The following is a 22,768-nucleotide window of genomic DNA, read 5'->3' as shown; positions in this document are numbered from 1 at the left end:
AAAAAGTTGATTAATCATAACGTTCCATGTTAACAGTGACATGGCAATTGATTGGTGATGTGTCATGTTGACTGATGACGTGATATATTGAATGATGGTTGATTATTGATTGACATTGACTTATTTTATAAATAATTAACCCAAACACATTTTAATCTCATCCATATTTTTTTAGACTTTTTTTTAAAAAATATTTATATTATTTTTAATTTAATATTTAATAATTATATGTATTTTCATTTGATAAAAAATTATATGTATATAAGCATCTTAATTTTTTAATATTTACATTATAATACTATATATTACAATAGATTTATATTTATGCATTATAAATTATATAATATAACATGATACTATAAACATTGAAAACGGACCGAACTAGGCTAGGCTTAAGCCTTGAACATTCAATCCTGGCTAGTATTTAAACGAGTCTAATTTTTTTGCCAAAACTCGTTTCTCGATCTTAATATTTTTATCGAAACCCTCTCAAATTTTAAACGGACCTTTAAATTTAAACAGATATCTCTATTCTAAAACCTCTATCTTTTGCCAACTACCTTGTCATTATCAAAATAAAAAATGATACATCCAGCGGGGACGATGCTAACTACCTTAAATGCCGCCATGGAAGTCTTGCTAGGCTTAATCACTTGCAAAGTTTTACCTTTACAACATGAAACACCTCATTCAAGCTTTTTCTCGCCCTTATGCTTACTAAAGATATTGTGACTTCACTTTGTCATTTTGTAAAGTCTGTAGTAAGCATTAGCTTACTAAATATATTCGATGAAATTTTATCATAAAAAGTTAATAACTCGAATTTATTCATTTTAATCTAAACTTGAGAATTCAATTCAAACCCAAAACTTGATCCGACTAGATTTGATAGTAAGAAGTTGACAACCAAAATCTTTTCAACCCAAACTCGAATTGACCCCAAACAACCTTAAGCTAAAATTATTCGAACAGTAACCTGAAATGACATAAACTTAAAGTAACAAGAACCTAAAATGATTCGAATTCTTAACAGCTTGACCTGAAAAGCCCAAACTTAAAACCTAAATAATATACATGCAAAAAGATTCGAATTTCGAACTGACCCCGATTGAAATGATTAATTTTTTTAAAAGTCAAATTAATTTTGTCGGACCTGTCCAATTGATATGGAATGATAACCACCCTAAGATCATTTTAGTATACAACTTCAAATTTTAGTTAAATTACTTTTTGTTAGATGTAAAAGCTAACAAAATTATTAAAATTTTAACGGTACTGATATAGTAACTTGCATGGCTCTTCATAAAAATTTTAAAAAAATATAATAAATAAATTTAAAATTTCAGCAACATTTTAAAAAAGGTTAATAATTTTTTTATAAAATTATCCACGTCAGCGATGAATTATATATAAACTGTCACATGAGTTGATATATCAGGTGTCATAAAAGTTTTAACAGTTTAGTTAACTTTTCTGTCAAACAATAAGTAATTTGACTAAATTTTGAAGATTAAGGGCTAAAGTGATAAAAAGTCCAGAACCAAAGTGACAAAATGGACAAAAATTAGGGACTTATTTTGCCATTATGCCAAATTAGAATCGGTATCCCAAATCCAAATTATTCTTTTATAAATTAATTGTCAATAGGTTCCTTATCGAAACTTGGGATCTTGATGTGAAGAATCCATGTCCACTAGTCCTATTCCATTGGGCTTTGGAATGACTTAGATTTGGCCCATTTTCTTTATCTTGTTCTATTATTGCTATTATTTATTTATTTAGAAATGTAAATGTTAAAATTTTTAAAAAAATAATTTTATATTTTTATATTATAATACCTAAAAATATATATTTTAACAATATACAAGGTAATAATAAAAAATAATTAATTTTCATTATTGTGGATGAATTTGCAATTTAAAAGATAATTAAACTATTTAAAATATCAATTTTTAATAAATTTAAATTTTCAATTAACTATCAACAAGTTATTAGATTTAAAAGGCTTAAGAAAAACAAAAAAAAAATGATAAAAACAATAAATATGAGGTACTGTTTGATAAATTAAAAATTTACGTGAAAAAAAATGAAGTGTTAAAAAAATAAGTACTGATTTTAAGTTATAAAATATGTTTATTATAGTTCTTAATATTGAGTATGTGATATGATAAATGATAAAAATTTAAAGTTAAAATATTTAAAAAATAATGTTAAAAGAAATAAAAAGAATTGAAAAAGAACTTCTTATCTACTTTTCATTTTCTACACTTTTTTCATTAAAAAAATTCCATCATTTGTTTTTTTAATCATGAATGATAAAAAATGCATTAAAATTAAATCACTAAAAAAAACAAATTTTCAGCTTATTTATTTATTTTCAATGGATTATCACATATGACCTAATATTGAGTTATTTTAATTTTATAAATGGATTAAAAAATTTATTGTATTACTGATAAGTGCTAAAAGTAACACATTTTAAACTCATTCATAATGCGTTTTTGGATGATTATCCGATGTTAACTGTGAAATTTATGCTCTTAATTTTTTACATTCATGTTTTAATGCTTGGTAGAGCACTTGGGAGTAAAATGAGCGAAAACCAGAGTGTTCACACGACCGTGTAATCCACGAATTGTGAAATCGAAGGAAAGAGAAGAAGAAAGAAGGGGTTGAATAAAATAGCGAGGAACGAAAAGAGATTAATTCTAAAAAGAATACTTTCTTGTGTGGATACATTTTATTACTCAATCTATTTGTACTAATAGTTAGATATACAAAGAAGGAAAGTTAAGGATTATACTCCTAACTTTATATGCTTTGTCGATCCCTAGAATCATTATACGATAAAATTTCAAAATTATTATCATAACATGGATAAACCTATATCGATACATTAAAATATACTAATACCAATACTTATCTATACTAAAAACAAAAATAATACATCTATCGATACTTGGAAAGTTTTGCCTTTATGACATGAAACAACTGATTGGAGCTTTTCTTGCCACCGTATGCTTACTAAAGATATCGTGAGGAATTAGGAATTCAATTGAAACACATATCTGACTTGACTTAATATGTTCGTAAGAAATCAACTACTTGAATCCTTCCAACACATAGGGGTAAAGCCAAGAATTTTTTCTAGAGAGAGTCGAAATAAGATTTTAATTAAAATTTAAGGGGATCAAAGCTAAAAATTTTGTATTAAAAAAGCTTAAATTGAACTACTAATTTTCTAAAAGGGCTAAAATTAAAAATACTATTTAATCAAGGGTTAAAGAGATCAGAACTAAATCTTTTAATTTTGGGGGAGTTTGAAAAGCAAATTGACTATTAGGCCAAGGGGCCTCTGCCTGCTCCCCATGGCTATGCCCCTACCAACATGGATCCAAATTGATCCAAACTAAATAAGCTTAATTGAAATGATCCAAATCTGAAACAACTCAAACCAAAATGATCGAAACAATAACCTAATGAAATATAAAAGTATCTGCATCAATAATGAAATATACGTAGATTGTCATGTGAGTTGCTATATTAATGTCATTAAAATGTTAACAGTTTAACCTACTCTCCGGTCCAACAAAAAGTAAATTGACTAATTTTTGAAGATTTAAAACTAAAATAATAAAAAATTAACTTGATGGTTAGGGTATTCACCGCTTTAAGTGTGACTTGAATTACTATTAAAACTTTAACCCCCTATTATAATTCACCAAAAATAAAAAAGTTGACAAGGGTCTTGATGTGACCAATCCATGTTCAATATTCCTACACCATTGGGCTTTGGAATTTCGTAGTTTCGGCTCATTTTATTTTCTTTTTTTTGTTCTATTATTGTTATTATTTATTTAGACGTTGGGATGATAAATTGAAAAAAAATTAATATTCAATATTTAATTTAATAACTATTATTTTTATTTATCATAATAAGTGGTTGGTTGCGATAGTAAAGTTAAGTCTCAAATTAATGATTTATTTTCTTCCTCATTATCTTGAATTTTAATTTTATAAACACACCATGATACGATCATTTGAGAATAGTTCCCAACAGGGATAACTATAATTTTACCTTAAAAAATCTCATATGTATAAATATATATGTTAGAACATAATAAAAAATTAAAATCAATATTGTTTTCAGACAAAACATAATGGATAAAAACTAAGATAATTTTTTTAGAGAAAACGAAATGTACAAAATAAAAACCACAAAGTTGTGGACAAAACAAAAACCAGTATAATGTGGACTGACATTAAAAACAGAAGAAAAATCAAAGAATATTGTTGAATAAGACGTAACCAGTCATTTGTTTTGACACAGTGCCTAAACTATCGATAACCCTTCGTCAACTCATAAATAAAAGGATAATGAACTTCACTAAAAAAATTTAAATAAATACATCTAAAATTAAAGAATAAATTGATTCAATACATTCATTAAATGATAAATTATCCTTTACCTACTTTTTTTTTCATTGATTTTCATTGAAAAAAATTATGTCCAATGGTACAATTCCCCTAAAAGGATTAAATTATAATATAGTGGTAATTTACTTATTCCTTTAATAATGAGGTTTGAGAATCGGTCTTCTATAAAAAGCTTCTTTAGTGAGAGGATTAGTCAATGTTTTCAGCGATGAATAAATTAATTTGACCAAAAAAAAGTAAATAGATTAAATCTAGATTACTATACAGTAGAGGGACTAAAACCAAAATTACACCAAATATAAATATTAAAAGCCCACTAGGGCAGTAGCTCATAAGCCATCCATTCCAAACCACTAAAGCAGATCAATGGCTCATTCATTAAAAATTTTCTGCTGCTTCTTCTTCTTCTTCCTCTTCTCCACCCTCTCCATCATTCCATTATCCCATCAACTCGAACAACACCCACTTGACTCACTAACTCCAAACGAGTTCATCCGAGTTCAAGCCATTGTTAACCAGTCACACCCCACCACCATCAACGACATAACCTTCCAATACATAGGCTTAAACGAACCAGATAAACAAGCTCTCATTTCATGGCTACAAAACCATCGCCCCACCCCTATCACAGCTCCACCACCACGCCAAGCCTTCGTCATTGCACGTATAAACCACCAAACTCACGAACTCGTCGTCGATTTATCGTACGACAACATTGTTTCCGATCACATTCACCACGGTTTCGGGTACCCTTTATTCACTTTCCAAGAACAAAACCGTGCAAGCCAGCTGGTGTTCAACCATGCACCCTTCTTGGCCGCCTTAAACAAGAGAGGGCTCAAGGTGGAGGAGGTCATTTGCGAGACTTTCGCCTTAGGATGGTTCGGGGAGACGAAGCAAAATGGTAGGGTTGTTAAAGTGATGTGTTATTACTTAGATGGAACTGTTAATCTGTATATGAGACCAATAGAGGCCATCACCGTCACAGTTGATTTAGAAGCAATGAAGATCACACATTTCCGGGATAGGCTCGTTGTTCCGGTGCCAAAAGCCGCCGGAACGGATTACAGAGAGTCCGAGCAAAAGGCACCCTTCGGACCGGAATTGAAAGGGATCACCGTTGTTCAACCGGACGGCCCAAGTTTCATCATTGATGGAAGCAGAGTTAGGTGAGTACACTTATGACGATCCTGCTTTTGAATATTTTATTTTCGGTTTAATTGTGGTTTAGTCCCTCTACTATATTTAAAACTTGAAATTTAATCTTTTTACTTTAATTTACTATAAGTGATCCTTCAATATTTTATTTTGCTCTAATTCTGATTTTAGTCCCTCTACTATGCTAAAATTTAGGAATTAATCTTTCTACTTTAATTTTTATAATATTATTACATAGAACCTAACTTTGACTATCATTATAGGTTCTGATTATATAAGTTCTTTTTAAGACAATGTGATGACGTCACAAACTAACTAAAATACGACAAAGGTAAGAACACCTATCGAATGGTAATATAGTTATGGTGAGTCAGGAATATCGTATCAACGAGGACTAAAAGTACTAGTAGTTACTATCTTTTTATTATCTAGCCGAATAAATTGAAGGGATTTATTTTTAATCTAAAATTAAACTAATTACTAAGAACTCAACAGAGAATAAATTAGAAAAATATTTGAAGAAAACTGATGAGAGAGACAATTCCCAAAAAAGAATCCACCTAGACTTCACTTATTATTCTAAATTTGAATTAAACTATTTATTTACTTGTCTTGATCTGTAAAAATCCTTAACTTATATTAATATCTCTTTCGAGAATAAAAACAGCCGACTCTAGGTTGATTAATTGAAATCTCTTTATAATTAAAACCACTATTATCGCATTAACTCGATCTATGAATTCTCCTATTAGATTTGACTTTAATCCGGTAGATTTATGTCGTCCTATTTCTAGGATTGCATGTAACTCCACTCAATTATGTCAGATCTACTCTTAAACAAGGACTTTTGCTCCACTGAATAAGCATATGAATCATGAATTAATATCCTGAAAACATTAAAACATGAAATAAGAATAAATAATTGAGATCAAGAACAAATAAGAAAAATCAAATAATAAGATCCATCTTAGGTCTCATCCTCCCTAGGTATCTAGGGAATTTAGTTCATACTTTGGAAGGAAAACATCTCAAAATTAGGAAAACAACAAAATATAAAGAAACCAAAAAAACTTCGAGAGAAATTGAATGGAGATCTTCAGTCTTGAAGGAGATCCTGCTTCTAAGTTGAATTCGTTGGCGTTCTTCGAGTCTTTTCTTCATTCAGCTCTACGTGTCCCCCCAAGTCCTCTTCTCGTATGTATTTATAAACATTAGAATGCTCAGAAACCCTAAAAATTGACTTTTGTCACGTATTACGAAAACATGATTCGAAATCGACATGGGCTGGCACATGGACATGTGGCCAGCTCGTGTGGGAAAAGGCTTGGCAGTGTGGATCCTTCAAATAGCCTGTTTTGTCCAATTTTGACCTGTTTTTCGCTCCTTTTGTTCCCCTATGCTCTTCTAAGAATTAAACATGAAATTAAATGATTAGGAGTATCAAATTCACTAAATTAAATAATAAATCATCCAAAAACGCATCAAGAATGAGATTAAAATATGTTACTTTTATGGTTTATGTAACGCCCTCACGCCCGAGACTGTCGCCAGAGTCAAGCTTGAGGTGTTACTAAACTTAATTCATCAATTTAACAGCTCAAACAATTTATTTTTAAAACTTCCAGACAAGCTGGCAATCTGCGTTATAGTCGCTTAAAAATTCATATCTCGAGTTCCGAAACTAAAAATCCAATTCCGTAAATTTTTCCTGAAACTAGACTCATATATCTATCTAATAATTTTTTTTTAGAATTTTTTGTTCGGCCAATTAGTACAGTTTATTAGTTAAAGGCTCCCCTGTTTCAGGGTTCGACTACTCTGACCCCTGTGTATTACGAATCAGATATCTCCCTGTACAGAGTTTCAATAACTATTTTGTTTGTTTCTTATAAAACTAGACTCAATAAGTATTTCATACATGTAAAATAAAACTCCTAATTGTTTTTGTACAATTTATAGTGAATTTTTAAATTCAGAACAGGGGATACAGAGATCACTCTGACCCTGTTCCACCAAAACTTAAATATCTCACAAAATATAACTCATATACCTGTTTTGTTTCTTTCATATGAAAATAGACTCATCAAGCTTCGATTAAATAACTTATTCACCATTTAATTAAATTTCTACTATTTTTAGTGATTTTTCAAATTCACATCACTACTGCTGTCTGAATCTATTTTATGGTAAATTTTATCTATTTCATGGTTTCCATGGATTAGCTAGCAATTTGACATACATAACTCCAAATATGATCATGATTAGCCATTCCAATGGTAATCATTATCAAGCATTTCCATACCACTCAATAACCATATCATAAGACCATATATACAAAATGATTATAATGCTATACATGCCAAACCCAAAATATACAAGCCATTATGCCAAGATGGTATACGGATAGTGTGAGCGAGCCTCCGACCGTTCCCGATTTCCGAGCTGACTTGTCAAAACTACAAGGAATGAAAAGGAGGGAGTAAGCATAAATGCTTAGTAAGTTCACATGCAAATAGCAAGTAACATAACCATATAAGCAAACATAAAACATCATTTGCATAATCATCACCAAGACATTCATATCATATTTTCATTTATCATCTTACCATATTGTTGTTATATTGAGTTTTCAACCCGAGGGTTAAGTACATACCTGTTCAAAGTATCCATTTCACAAAATTTACCAAAATGTCCCTTTCATCTCGAGTATTCCTCCATTTGAGTAGAACTTTACCCGTTGAACACATCGGAATATAATTCGGATACATGGAAAGTTTGCACATAAGTGTCACATATGTAGCCAAGCTACCATGTAACCCGCCCATAAGCGAACTCGGACTCAACTCAACGACCTCGGGCGTTCGCATCCATAAGTGAACTCGGACTCAACTCAAAGAGCTCGGATGCCTAGTTACATCTCACGAACTCGGACTCAACTCAACGAGTTCGGACATTCGCATCCATAAGTGAACTCGGACTCAACTCAACGAGTTCGGATGCCCAAATATCCCAGTGACATGTCACTTGTATCCTAATTCATTCCTAAGGTTCAACGGGACCTTTTTCCCAATCATGTGTCTCAACCATCTTCTACGGAATGCCGATACCGATACTCGGTAGTATTTCACATTTTCCAAGTATATCACATAATTTGACATATTATCAAACAATTATCACAAGTATAATATTTCATAATAATTATCATATCATTTAAATAACATTAAAAAATTTAAAATAATAACTATGTTACCAACATTTACATATGAACTTACCTCGTATACGAAAATGGCTACTTTTATCATTTCGTCCACAACTTGGTATTTTCCCCATTTTAGTCTGAATTTCAGTTTTCCTTGCTCTATCATTTAAAATATAGTATAATTAGGACTCACATTATTCAAATTGACCCAAAATCATATTTTAGCAAAATTACAGTTTTGCCCCTAAACTTTTGCATATTTACACTTTTGCGCCAAAGCTCGTAAATTAAACTTCAGCCTATTTTCTTATGTTTTATGACATGCTGATCGTTTTTCCCTTCTATAGCAACATCAAATTCTCACTCTAACATGTACTTATGACTATTAGGTATTTTTACCGATTAAGCCCTTTTACTCGTTTTCACTGAAAACCGAGTAGCACAAGTTGTCTAACATAATTTAAAACCTCATATTATATCATAGAACACCAAAATACACAAATTTCACCTATGGGTGTTTTTCCAATTATGAACCCTAGGTTGAATTATTGCTAGCATAAGCTAAATCAAGTTACCGGGACTCCAAAAACGTAAAAAAATTAAAAACGAGGCTAGAATGGACTTACAATCGAGCTTGGAAGCTTGAAAAACCTAGCCATGGTTTCTCCTTGCTATATTCGGCCATGGGGCTGAAGATGGACACATTTGGGTTTTAAAATTTGTCTTTTAATTCATTTTACCCCTAAATGATCAAAATGCCCTTTTTACTATTCTTTAAATTTTTACCCTTCCAAGCCCATTTTTGTCCAATTTTTTTTAAAAATTGGTCAAATTACTCTTTAAGGACCTCTAATTAATAATCTAATTCAATTTATGCAAAATGCTTCTAGAACACAAGTTTTGCAATTTATTCAATTTAGTCCCTAACTTCAAATTAAGCACTTTATGCATAGAATTTCTTTACAAAATTTTCACACAATCATGCAATCATATCATAGACCTCAAAATAATTATAAAATAATTATTTCTATCTCGGATTTGTGGTCTCGAAACCACCATTCCGACTAGGCCCAAAATCAGGATATTACAGCCTATCATAATCTCTAGCTAGAACTATTCGTGGCTCCCTCAGCCCATAAATATGAGGATAACGCGTTTCAATGCATTTAAATTTACGTCCTCGTGCATTAACAACAATACTCATATCAATCAAGCTAAAAATTAATCAGCTTTACGTTTATATTATTAATAATAAGTTCAAATAAATAATATTATTAATTACTTTCTTTAATAAATTAATATAATAATGAAATTATAAATTTTAACTCACTTAAAATTTTAAAATTCATTTTGAGTCCCTAGTATAAATGTTAAAAGTCCACCATGGCTGGCAGTATCTCATAGCTATATATATTCATCCATATTCCATACCACTAAACAACAACAATGGCACATTCATTGAAAATTCTCTTCTTCCTCTTCTCCACCCTCTCCATCATTCCATTATCCCATCAACTCGAACAACACCCACTTGACTCACTAACTGCAAAAGAGTTCATCCGAGTTCAAGCCATTGTTAATCAATCACACCCCACTTCCACCACCAACTTAACCTTCCAATACATAGGCTTAAACGAACCAGATAAACAAGCCGTCCTTTCATGGCTACAAAACCATCCCACCACCACACCACCACCACGGCAAGCCTTCGTCGTCGCACGTATAAACCACCAAACACACGAACTCATCATCGATTTATCACGCGACGACATCGTTTCCGATCGGATTCACCACGGTTTCGGATACCCTTCACTCACTTTCCAAGAACAAATCGATGCCGACCAGCTGGTGTCCAACCATGCACCCTTCTTGGCCGCCTTAAACAAGAGAGGACTCAAGGCCGAAAAGGTCGTTTGCGGGAGTTTCACCGTAGGATGGTTCGGCGAGACTAAGCAAAACGGAAGGGTCGTTAAAATCATGTGTTATTACTTAGACGGGACTGTTAATTTGTATATGAGACCAATAGAAGCCATCACCGTCACAGTTGATTTAGAAGCAATGAAGATAATACATTTTCAAGATAGGCTCGTCGTCCCGGTGCCAAAAGCCGCCGGAACCGATTACAGAGAATCCAAGCAAAAGCCACCTTTCGGACCGGAGTTGAAAGGAATCACCGTTGTTCAACCGGACGGTCCGAGTTTCACCATTGATGGAAGTAGAGTTAGGTAAGAGCATAGTAACAAGGGTCCAACTTTGACTAATTTTATTCCAGTCTAATTTCAGTTTTAGTCCCTATACTATACTGAAATTAAAATTTTTATTTTATAATATTATTTAGTAGGTGGAATTGATTTGTAGGACCCAATTTCGACTATTTTATTCCTTTTCTGTCGCTATGTGTCGAAAATTATTAGCCAAATACAGATGCCGTTTATATCAATATATATTCTATATAGACTTACCGATTTGTAGGGACTATTTTTGGTAAATTATGATTTTCGTCTTTCTAAAATTTTACATTTGAAATTTGGTCTTTATATTTTAATTTGACGTAATTTAGTCCCTCTATTTCAGTAGAAGGACCAAATTATGTTAAATTAACATTTAGGGACTAAATAAAAAATTTAAGCATTGTAAAAGGACCAAAATCAAAATTTAACTTTTTTCAATTGAGTTTATTTAACAAAAAAATGGTCCATTTTTCTTTGTCTAGGTGGGCTAATTGGGATTTTCATCTGACTTTTGATGCTCGGGTCGGTCCGATCGTATCCTTAGCATCCATATACGACACCGAGAAGCAGGAATTCCGTCGAGTGATGTATCGGGGATTCGTATCAGAACTGTTCGTACCGTACATGGATTTAACCGAGGAATGGTACTACAGGACATTCTTTGATGCTGGGGAATATGGGTATGGTCTATGTGCAGTGCCACTTGAACCTCTAAGGGATTGCCCAGCCAATGCAGTTTACATGGGTGCCTTTGTTGCTGCCCAAAATGGGATGCCCATTGAGATGCCTAATGTTTTCTGCATCTTTGAACGCAATGCTGGTGATGTAATGTGGCGACACACCGAGACTATGATTCCACCAGACCTGGTATGTCAATTTTTCACTAAATGTTTAAAAAAGGTTAAACTATGGTTTTGGTCCCTCTGCTGAAATCGTTTTGGTTTTCATAGTTTTATTTGACATAATTTAATCTTTCAACTTTTATAGTGTTGTTAGTTAATCTAAATTGTTAAGACGAAAGTTTACCTGTCAAATTTTTACTAACGTTAAAAAGGTTAAATTACGATTTTGATCCCTTTGCTAAAAATTGAAATTTAATATTTATACTTTAATTTGACATAATTTAATGTTTATACTTTTATAATATTATTAATTAGTGTTAACTATTCATGTTAAAGTGTTAGTGATTCTTTTTTTCTTTTTTTTTTTTAAATTTAAATGTTTTTGGTATGATAAATTTTCATTGCCAATGAAGTTTTGGTATAGATGGTAAAGGGTGTTCAGGTTTGAGTCCCGCCATCCGTAATTGTGAAATGTGAGTCTCATTTAGAGGTGTTCAGGGGTCGGGTCAGTCTAAATATGATATTAACACACATTATGTTTGCCCAAGTTTGACTCGGCTTGAAATGTGGGCATAATATTTTACCCAATCACGCTTATATTTGCAAAAGATTAACCTAAACCTATTTTAGGCCCGTTCATATTAATTTTTTTTAAAATATTTATATTATTTTAATTTAATAGTTTTTTCATTTATTAAATTTTTTTATATAATTATCTTAAAATCATTTTAATGTTTACGTTAGAGTAATATTACATATTTAGTGTAGATTTATTTTTTATGTGTTATAAATTACATAATATAAAGTACTATAAACTTAAAATCGGGTCAAACTCGAGCCTTGAATGTTCAAGCTCGAGTTCAGCCCGTATTTTAAATGGGTCTAATTTTTTGCCAAAACCCATTTTTTTAAGCCTAATATTTTTGCTTAAATCCTCCCAAATTTTGGATGGGCAACTCAACTTATGAATAGGTCTAGTCTCACTCCCACCATGTGCATATGCCATATCGTGGGTTATGTCCTATTTTTTTTGGAATAATTAGTCTGGATTTGTCCGATTCTTCATCTATTGTGTGTTGTATTGATTGGATTCTACATTGCAGCTGGTCAGACATATAGTTGTACTTGTATTATACTTGTAATTGTAGTTTTGGCATTTCAAATTTTCACTAATTCTAAAAGGTCAGGTTTTGGTCCCTCTATTATGCCAAATTAAAATATGTGGACCAAATCTCTAACTTTAGCATAGTAGAGGGACCAAAATCAGAATTTGACCATGTTAATAAATAAATGTAATTTTAGTTGAAGAACACAAAGGAAGGTCTCTATTAATGGGATTTTAATGGCTTTGTTGCAGATTACAGAGGTAAGACCAGATATGAGCCTAGTGGTCAGGATGGTTTCAACCGTTGGAAATTATGACTACATTAATGACTGGGAATTCAAGCAGATTGGTTCCATTAAAGTCACTGTAAATTCTTTTTTTTTTAAACCTATGCCCTTCAACCTATATATTATTTCCATTAATTTCCTCTATAAATGAACCATTGGTTTTAACAAACAGGTTGGACTAACTGGTTTACTTGAAGTAAGGGGCTCAAAATACACCCACAAGGACCAAATTGATGAAGAAGTTTATGGCACATTATTGGCTGAAAACACATTGGGTGCCTACCATGACCATTTCATCACTTACCACCTTGACCTTGATGTGGATGGTGAGTCCAATTCCTTTGTCAAATCCAAATTGGAAACTGTTAAAGTCACTGACCAAACCTCACCTAGGAAAAGTTATTGGAAGGTTGTGAGTGAAACGGCTAAAACCGAGTCCGATGCTAAAATTAAACTCGGGCCAGATTCGGCCGAGCTCTTGGTTGTCAACCCTAACAAGAGAACTAACATGGGTAACTTCGTCGGCTACCGTTTGATCCCGGGATCGGTCGCCAGTCCACTTATGACCAACGATGATTATCCGCAGATTCGAGCGGCGTTCACTGAGTATAATGTGTGGGTTACACCCTATAACAAGTCTGAGAAATGGGCAGGGGGGGTATATACTGATCAAAGCAGGGGTGATGACACTTTGGCTACATGGACCAGCAGGTATGCAGTCTTATTAAAGATGGGTTTAATTCGGGTTTTCATCCTTGTACTATGCTGAAATTCGAGATTTAATCCATTTGCTTTAATTTAGTGGTAAAAGTATTATGGTACTAGGAATCAGATTGTATTTTATCCTTCTACTAATAAAATGGGTAAATTAGTCCCTGTACAATTGGTTCTTTTTGGTAAAAATTTCATCCATTGGTGCTGTTAAAACCGGCTGTAGCTAACGGAATAACCAAACAGTGACAGATGGTGTGCCACATGTACCTCATGCTGATATACAAAAACTAGTTTTTAACCGTAGAAATAGATGAAATTTTTAACAAGACTATTTTGTTCTTTAATTTAATGTACAACAACTAATTTGCTCATTTTTTTAGTAAAAGGGACAAAATGCAATTCAATTACTAGTAAAAAAGCCTCTATGGTATTTTTACCTTAATTTGGTATAATTTGGTCCTTTTATTAGCTATTGTCGTTAAAGTGAAGACATGATTTCTTTTTATGATAACTTTTAAGTATTTAGTTGGCTTGTAAATTTATTACTAGCTGAACATGATTGTCTAGATTTTTAAGCGAATCTAAATTATGTTGAGCTGACTGTATTATCAATTTAAACCTACTAATTATATTATAAAAGTAGATGAAAATTATGTCAACATAAAAGAATTCAACCCCAAAATTTAGCATAGTAGAGGGGCTAAAACTACAATTAGACCATCAAAGTTGCTATATTTTGGTTATCTTTGTTATAATAAGTGATTATTGGTTTAATTTGCAGGAATAGAAGAATAGAGAACAAGGACATTGTATTATGGTACACATTAGGTTTTCATCATGTACCTTACCAAGAAGATTTCCCGTTGATGCCGACGATAAGCACGGGATTCGAGCTCCGGCCGGCCAACTTTTTTGAGTACAATCCGGTGCTTAAAGTGAAAGGTCCTAACAATGTCAGGTGGCCTAATTGCTCTGTATCAAGCTCGGGACTTAACTGAATCAGCTTCAACAACACCCATAAAGGCCAGTAACAATGATTTTGTTTGCTATTTTCTTTTTGCCTCTTATAAAGATCATGATTTTCTGTAATTACAGATTAGCATGGAAATGAAATTTAATGGGTTAAAATTTTGGATTATAAATTTTTGAGAAGTCAAAATATAATTTTATCATATTTCATAGTAATAAGCTTAATAACATCGTACAAATTATAAGTATCTTAAAATCTACACATAGAAGTATATATTCTGCATCAAGCTAGAAACATGCAAAATCATGCAACTATTTGAAAAAGTGTATTTAAATTGCAACAATCACCATTAAAATAAAACATCTCAAAACATGAACATAAATTTATTACAGATCATAGACTTGTTTGCCAGTGAACTTAACCTCGATAGGGCTAACATTCTTCCCAATGCTCCTAAAGTTCTGTCCCACACCTTGTCGACCAGGGTTCACCTTCTCAGGGTACACCCCATCTTTAGGGTGCAAATATTGAACCTCACCATTAGGGAACACCCTATAAAACTGATACTTGATCTTGTACTTAGACCTAAGCCTAGTCCCAAGAGCCAAGCACTGCTCTTTACGAGCCAATTTCAGCAGGTTCGGACCTTGTCTCATGATGGCTGCACCACCTGTTGGCATCTCGAAGATTTGTTCCTTGGGTGACTCCCATGTGATGACGTAAAACTCTTCCACTTGTGCTTTGCGTAAAAGCCCGCCGGTGCTGCCGCCGAAGATCGGTGATGGGGTGTTTGGGTCCAGCTCTGGTGGGGTGAAACCGACTGGTGCTTCCTTTGTGGCGGTTGTCTCGGCTTTCTCTTCGGTTGCTTCGGCTTTGATGGTGCGTGGGGCGATGATGATTTTTGGGGACTTGAAGCTAGGGAGTGTTAGGAATGGTGGTTGTTTCCGTAACACGGCGGCGATGCGGTCGCCGGATTTTGGGGTGCGGAGGGTTGATGGAGTGAAGAGGGAGGCTTGGGTTGCCATTGCCATTGAGAATAGGGAGATGGGTGGCTAGTGAATTTGCTTGTTTGTGCTTACAAAGCTTGGTTTTGTGAAGATGATGGGATCAAAGAATTGGCCATAGAGAATAAGTGGTGGAAATGGTGGCAATGGATAAGGTGAGATGTGTTGGACCAATTATAATATATGATTTTGATACTTAGGCTTACCCATATCTTACCCTTTTCTTTTCTTTTTTTTTTTATATATAGGGCTAATTCCACCCTAAGTCCCTAAATTAATCCCAAACTTTAAAACTTTATAATCGAAATTTTAAAGGATCAATATTGTATTAACAAGGATCAATATTGTATTAACCAGGACTTTATCAAACCTCAGGATTGGTTTGTATGTTAAACACATTTGGTCAATTGTCGAGTGCGAATTTTAGTCCCTTGGAAATTATAAATTAGTATAATGATAAATTTACCTTTTGACCTTCAAAAATTTATAATTTAAATTCACATGTACAGCTTGGATCTAATCAGAGCAAAAATAACCTCCTAAATATTAATCATATTTTAATTCATGTACTTAGAAAATGTTTATGTCAAATCTAAACTTATGTTTAACTTTAAACTAGCAGTTAAGCTGATGGAAAGATTAATTTAAATTCTAAACTTGAACAAAAGATTTGGTCTATATTTAACCAAAGTAAGATATTATAAATATGTATCAGCTAGCAATGTGGGATTATAATTATATTGTTGGTGATTCACATTTCATCTACAAGCTGGATATCTTGCCTCATGCCATTGTAATAATGCTATACCATGCCAGTGTAAACAGTCAAACAACAAATTTGTTTTTTCACAACATAGCTAAGCATATGCACAACTCTTGACATTACTTGAATGTCAAGAAACTAAACATAAAAATGCAAATGCCTATGCAGTTCCTTGATCCTTAAGGAACATGTATTAACTTGAGATTTAGATTGAGATGCTGTTTGGGATTCCCTTGCCTGTGAGTCCACCTTCTTTTGAGTAATCTGAGGTGTTGGGGAAAAGCAATGTGTATGGCACCTTCACCGGTCCGATTCTGTTCTTCAATCTACCATCGTTGTTCCTTTCCGTGACTGTCTTTTCGATTTCTACTAGCTTCTTTCCGAATCTTTCGAAAGCAGCTAAGGGTTCATTGTCAGAAGTCCATTTGGGTGTATCACGCTGCCCGAGGTATATTTCATCGGTTGTGTGCCGTGATAAGATCTCGATAAGGGACACACCAAGGAGCGTTTGGAACTGTGGCGTGATTGTTTTGAGGAAGGCCAAGTCGGGGTCCTTCTCGAGTTCAGCGTACTCGTCAGTGCCTGGTTCGGGCATGAAGCGACGGCTAACCGTCGGCCTGTTGGGGAGATAGCCTGCATAAGGGTATTGCCCAAAGTTGACAGCCGCGTGCAATGCAGAAGCTATCCATATGATGATTGTGCATGCTTGAATGAGCTCGGCTCGTGTCTTCATCTCGGGCCACCATGGTTCGTGTTTCAAATCACCATGACCCTCGTTTCGAATCTCGGTCCACCATGATTGGATCTCGGTGTCCTCTTTCAGTACTTCATCAGAAGGGTAGTAAAATAAGCAGTACTCAGTGACCCAAGTTTCAATGGCTGACCATATTTCTAACCCATCAACAGCATAAGGATAGTCCTCTATCAAAAGTTTTAGGCCAAAGGGGCAGCTTGAGTCCCGAACCGCCATTCCTCTGAAAGATCATCGACAAAAAAAATCCATGTCATTATTTAAGGTAGCAGTTAACATTATTATCAATTTGGACCGACTAATAATATTATAAAAGAGGGACTAAAACAAAAAGCTGCGGCTTACCTCTTAATGAGATCAACCGGGAGAGCTTGGTCAGTGAAGACCCAGTTCTTGTAAACAAAAGCAGACATTTCCATGGCATATTTCCCTGGAAACACTGTCAACTCGAGCACCCCACCAGCATTGATGAGGATCTGACGGGCCAACGCATTTATGTTCATTGTGTCCCGGAAATGGGGATGCAAGAGCTTATATATGGGGTGAACCACACTCAACTGTCTATTACTCGCAATTATGAATGGCTCAATCACAGCATGTGTTTTCAGCCTGCAAACAAAAAGGAAAAGAACCATTGTAAAAAATCATAGACAACTTTCCATAGTTGATGGTAGCCAGCATGTGTTTTCAACTTTCCACATTGAGCTTTGGCATTTCATCACCATTCATTACCAATGAGAAATGAGCTGATGGTAGCCAGAATCATTCACGGCAGCATACGCTTTAGCCAACTGCCAGATCGAACCTTCGATTCCGTCCACTGCTGGGGTGAAAACTTTGCTGACAGCACCATGGCTATCCCCTTGTGGATGTGGCAAGCTCAACTCGATTGCCAACGGCTTCAGCATGCCATCATCTTGCAGTAAGAATAGAGTTCTTGTCGCGTATGTCTTCGTGCTAGTCGAGTTTATCCATCGTATGTACGGCATCAACGCGTCGTGATGGTCCAATATGAACAGTTTGTTGCCTTTCAGAGCCTAAAATTAAATATGATCAAAGCAAACAATTAGTACTTGTTGCAATTTGGTGACAGTAGCAAAAACCAAATGAAGTATGAACAGACAGTACTTCTTCGACTGTGAGTCCATTCATGTTCATCTCGATGTGTTCCTTCGTAATGGTACTGTTCTGGTTCCCGTATACACTAGGATCAAGCTTGCTGGCCGGGGGAAATTCCTACATAAAAGTTAACAGTTACTTATTTACATAAGAAAGAAATAAAAGAACATTAACACGTTAAATTTACCTCGAGGCGGCTGATGACGACCGGGTTAACGCCGGCTAGAGTTTCTCTTGCAAACTCTTCATCCGTCCTCCAAGCGGACCTATTATCTGCAACCATACGTATAATAAGCAAAGCCAACTTCTTTGGAATTAAGGGTTAGATGGGGAAATTTTTGTATATACCATTGATGACAGCAGGCATTGGAAATTTCATCAATCTCTCGCCGTCGTTACGAACAAGTTCCTTGATCATCTCCCACGGCAGGCAATCCTTTATCTTCTTAAGAGTGTCATTATTTGGTAGCTTTATACCACCCTCATATAGGTCAAGTATATCTTGAAAAGAATCGAACTCATTTATAGTTTTGTCCCCTAATGCTGCAATCTCTGGGACCAATACTTGAAATAATGATTTGAATGCATAGGCAAGAAAATCCGAAAACTTCACCATGTTAAACCGTTCATCTCGTGGAACATAAATGTTTGAGTTTAGAAGAGATAGCCTGCTCTCTGTATTAGGATCTGTTACAATGGTAAAACAAAATATTACATTAGATTTGCTTCCATAAATGTTGCTTTATGCTAAACATAGACTGACCTTTCTTGTGTGGTTTCCGACCAGTTCTCCCTCTTCTAGGATAAGGAAGCGCTGGTGATCCACCGAGAACCGGACGAGCAAAATGGACACCCCTTTCGGGCATTCCCAAGTCATTGTAATAATCATAACCATATACTCTATCCCATTCATTGAGCTTTCCTTTTCCTTTTCCATTTCCTCTAAGATTCACCAGTTCTTCTTCCCTATACTTGCGTAACGGTTCCGGTGTTTGACATGGAAGGTAGGTCTAACATCAAATACATCAAAAAATTATTCAACAACTGGACAACAAATGACGTTAGGATATGAAGACGAAGTTACCTTGTTGGAGAAGAAAACGCGATGGTGATTGTAGCGATGAGCTGGATACACCCATGAATTGCAAACAAATTGTAGGCGGCCATGGCCTGGAACATCTTCAAGAGTGAGGGTCCCGAGATAGAATTGACTATGGTGATTGTTTTTTATCATGAAAGCTCCAGGGACACCCATGGATTCATCCCATTCGAATTCAACATCAAGCTTGGTCTCCCCTGCCGTTAATGGTGCCTTTGTTGTGACCCATTTCTCCAAATATACAGGCTTGCCTAGCTTCCCTCTCAACCCATTGGCTGAAACACAAAGTGTCTCATGATTTCAGTATTGTCGGACCCTCAACAAAAAATCTAATACTACTTGTTGAGGGTCGGACCCTCAACAAGTCTAGTATTGAATCTGCCGACAGCCCTAATGATTTCACAGAATAGGACCACCATGGCAACTGAAGAGTGTATGCATGGTCTGACTCGACCCCAGTGAGCTGGCAGAGCCAAGGGGTAATACATGACATCAACAAGTACTGTAATTCTTCTTCCCCTTGCTTGCAAGATTTAAATAAGTAATGCAACAGTGACATGGTGAGCATTGCTTAAAAGACTTTAAAACCAAATGTCTGTTCCAGTTTTTCTCAGTTATTTCATCAAACAAGCAACAAACAGTTTAAGATTAAAACCACAAAACCAAACAAATATGATTAAAGTTAAATTATACTCAACTTTTCTACCAGAATGAGCTAACAAAAAATGGAAAAAGAGGAAAAAAAAAAAGAAGGTTAAGTCTTGCAAAAACTAACCAGGGTCTGTATGAACAGCACTGATAAGCTGCAAAGAAACACCTTTGCCAAGCAACTCATGAACTCGATCAAGTAAAGAAGATTTCAAATCACTAACGTCCAACACATTTTTTTTCATCAAAACCAATGCTCCTTTGATCTTGTTCTTGTTCTTCTTCTCTTCCACCATGCCTTTATCATTTGTTTCTGGCTTCCCACAACACTTCACCATTGTTTTGTTGAACATAACAGTACCACCCAGAAAAAAAACCCAAAGCAAAATATTTAAGCTTTCTTTTCTATTTCAAATTGGTTGATAACTGAATTGAAAGAGAGAAACCAAGATTTTTTAAAGACAAAGGTGTTAAGTGAAGGGTGAAAACAGGAGTTTGTATGGGTTTTTTCTTGACTTGGAATTGGATGGACGAAGTCAAGGCCTTTAAATACTTCCTTGTGACAACTAGTGACAATGTCCTTTTTGGCCTTTTAAGGTTTTCATAGTTTCTTTGTTGGGTTAATTTCATCAAAGGTCCCTGGCCTTTAATGAAATTTCTAAATTATTTTTCAGTGAGTCCTCAAAGTATTAATGTTGTATTGATAAAATTGTTTCATCAGTTTAACTATTAGTTTAGATATGACGTGGAACATATTTAAAACACATAGATCAATTTTTTTTACCACGTGTGTACATACTCTTGTGGACTCATATTCATCTTCGTCTATTTTTCAACGCATTGTATCCAAACCAACCATGAAAAAAGCAAACACCTCTTTTAAATTTAATCCATATTTTCAAATATTCTCTACTAATTTTAATACCCAAGCAAATAGCTAGGTCAAAGAAAAGACTAAAACAACATTAATCCTTTGAGGACTAAATCAGAATGTTTGAAATTTTATGAACTAATTTAGAATCAAAACCATAACCGAGGATTTCTCTCTTAATTAGTAGATAATTAAAGGACCTGATGCCAGCACAGTGTGGGTCAACGTGTATTGGTCTACTTGTGGAATTCTTTCTACCGAAGAAACAGTACCAATGTTTATTCTTTTACAGATAATTACACCAAACGTAAATTATTACTCTCTTTTTCAATTCGTCTCTAAATTTTTAAAAAATTTAATTATATCCCAAACATTTACTGTTATATCAATTAGGTCATTTCATTACTAAAATCATTAAATAGCACATTACATCTTACATAACTAAGTTTAAAATAAAATTTTTAAAGAAATATAGAATTTGTAGCATATTTTAAAAAAAATAAAAATAAAGTAAATTTGAAAAAAAGTTAATGATAAAGTTTCAGTAAAAGTTTCAAAAACTTCAAAATTAATATTTTTAAAACATCTATTTTTACAATATTAATTTTTTTAATTTGTGTCACATAAGATCTGGACATGTCATTTAATAGTTAAATTAATGATATTAGAGACAAAAGGACTAAATTGACATATTTTCAATAATTTAAAGATGTAATTAGAATAATTTAAAGTTTAATGACCAAATTATAATAAGTCATAGTTCAAGGGTGTTTAATGCCATTAACCCATACTTTTTATACATAAAAGGCTGAAGCTATAAAAAAGGTGTATATTGCCTTTTATACATGCTTTTTTTTTAATGCCCCCATAGGTTCTCACACATGGTCTACTTTTTTAGGTGACATATACTTTGTTTTCGTTAGCAGCCATGTTCATTAATTAATTTTCTATTATTATCCTTTTCTTTTTCTTTTCTTTGGTAAGTTAACCTTAGGTTTCCCCAAAAGTGGTTAAGAATAATTAATAAATAATATAAGGAATAAAGTTGGTAACTTTTATTTTAATTTGATCCCTAAAATCTTTTTGTTGGTCCACATTAGTTTGAGAATTTGATAATTTGTCTTAAATTGATCTCCGAACTTGGATTTCATTATATTGTTATGATGTCATACTTTACGATTATGTCACTTCATTATCTAAAAATTTATATAAAGCGATTTGGCACAACCTGGAAGTATCACGTCGTCATATCTTAACAAAATCTAAATTTATGGACCAATTAGAAGGAAAAACTAATATATTTATAACTAAAATGGATAAAAAAAGATATAGAAATTACAATGTAAAAAGTTATCGAATTCAATTAGTAATTCCCATTATAAGTTCTAATCATATATTTTCTTTTTAGCATAATGTTTAGAGCTACCCATAGCCCCTCCCCGACCCATAAATAGGAGGATAATACGCTTCAGCGCCCTCAAACCCACATCCTTTTGCATTGACAATAACGTCATGCCAATCGAACTAAGAGTCAATTGGCAATGTTTTCACTATTAAATACAGGGTGAGA

The 22,768-nt window shown here is 33.8% G+C and overlaps 3 protein-coding genes across 4 annotated transcripts; 1 reads left to right on the top strand and 2 right to left on the bottom strand.

Moving 5' to 3' along the window:
• The first annotated feature begins 4,770 nt into the window (after positions 1-4,770).
• LOC121214757 (primary amine oxidase) lies at positions 4,771-15,914 on the top strand. 2 transcript variants are annotated; one of them, XM_041088959.1, is made up of 5 exons: positions 4,771-5,606; positions 11,508-11,892; positions 13,225-13,338; positions 13,432-13,970; positions 14,755-15,914. In XM_041088959.1, exons 1-5 carry the CDS (start codon positions 4,804-4,806, stop codon positions 14,969-14,971), a joined length of 2,058 nt encoding a protein of 685 aa, XP_040944893.1. In that variant the 5' UTR covers positions 4,771-4,803; the 3' UTR covers positions 14,972-15,914. The 2 variants fall into 2 exon arrangements, with proteins under 2 accessions (XP_040944893.1, XP_040944894.1); XM_041088960.1 differs by having other exon boundaries at positions 4,772-11,019.
• LOC121214758 (photosystem I reaction center subunit II, chloroplastic) lies at positions 15,258-15,974 on the bottom strand. Its single transcript, XM_041088963.1, has one exon. The coding sequence runs from the start codon at positions 15,972-15,974 to the stop codon at positions 15,330-15,332; it is 645 nt and encodes a 214-aa protein (XP_040944897.1). The 3' UTR covers positions 15,258-15,329.
• A 697-nt stretch (positions 15,975-16,671) lies between these two features.
• LOC107944366 (linoleate 9S-lipoxygenase 5) lies at positions 16,672-20,846 on the bottom strand. Its single transcript, XM_041088952.1, has 9 exons — positions 20,455-20,846; positions 19,665-19,954; positions 19,344-19,590; positions 18,929-19,267; positions 18,768-18,853; positions 18,590-18,697; positions 18,194-18,498; positions 17,807-18,070; positions 16,672-17,684 (listed from the first exon to the last, which is right to left on the bottom strand). Exons 1-9 carry the CDS (start codon positions 20,678-20,680, stop codon positions 16,916-16,918), a joined length of 2,634 nt encoding a protein of 877 aa, XP_040944886.1. The 5' UTR covers positions 20,681-20,846; the 3' UTR covers positions 16,672-16,915.
• Positions 20,847-22,768: the final 1,922 nt, after the last annotated feature.

Source organism: Gossypium hirsutum, chromosome A02, assembly GCF_007990345.1.
Source record: "Gossypium hirsutum isolate 1008001.06 chromosome A02, Gossypium_hirsutum_v2.1, whole genome shotgun sequence".
Lineage (NCBI taxonomy): Eukaryota > Viridiplantae > Streptophyta > Magnoliopsida > Malvales > Malvaceae > Gossypium > Gossypium hirsutum.
The sequence above is the reverse complement of the archived record's forward strand: the minus strand, read 5'-3'. Positions and strand labels throughout refer to the sequence as shown.

Coding starts and splice junctions, on each gene's coding strand:
- LOC121214757 (XM_041088959.1), top strand. CDS start 4,804: ATGGCTCATTCATTAAAAATTTTCTGCTGCTTCTTCTTCTTCTTCCTC. Junction 13,339..13,431: donor TTGGTTCCATTAAAGTCACT/GTAAATTCTTTT, acceptor TTTAACAAACAG/GTTGGACTAACTGGTTTACT. Junction 13,971..14,754: donor TTGGCTACATGGACCAGCAG/GTATGCAGTCTT, acceptor TTTAATTTGCAG/GAATAGAAGAATAGAGAACA.
- LOC121214758 (XM_041088963.1), bottom strand. CDS start 15,974: ATGGCAATGGCAACCCAAGCCTCCCTCTTCACTCCATCAACCCTCCGC.
- LOC107944366 (XM_041088952.1), bottom strand. CDS start 20,680: ATGTTCAACAAAACAATGGTGAAGTGTTGTGGGAAGCCAGAAACAAAT. Junction 18,698..18,767: donor TCGTCATCAGCCGCCTCGAG/GTAAATTTAACG, acceptor ACTTTTATGTAG/GAATTTCCCCCGGCCAGCAA. Junction 17,685..17,806: donor CCGGTTGATCTCATTAAGAG/GTAAGCCGCAGC, acceptor ATGATCTTTCAG/AGGAATGGCGGTTCGGGACT.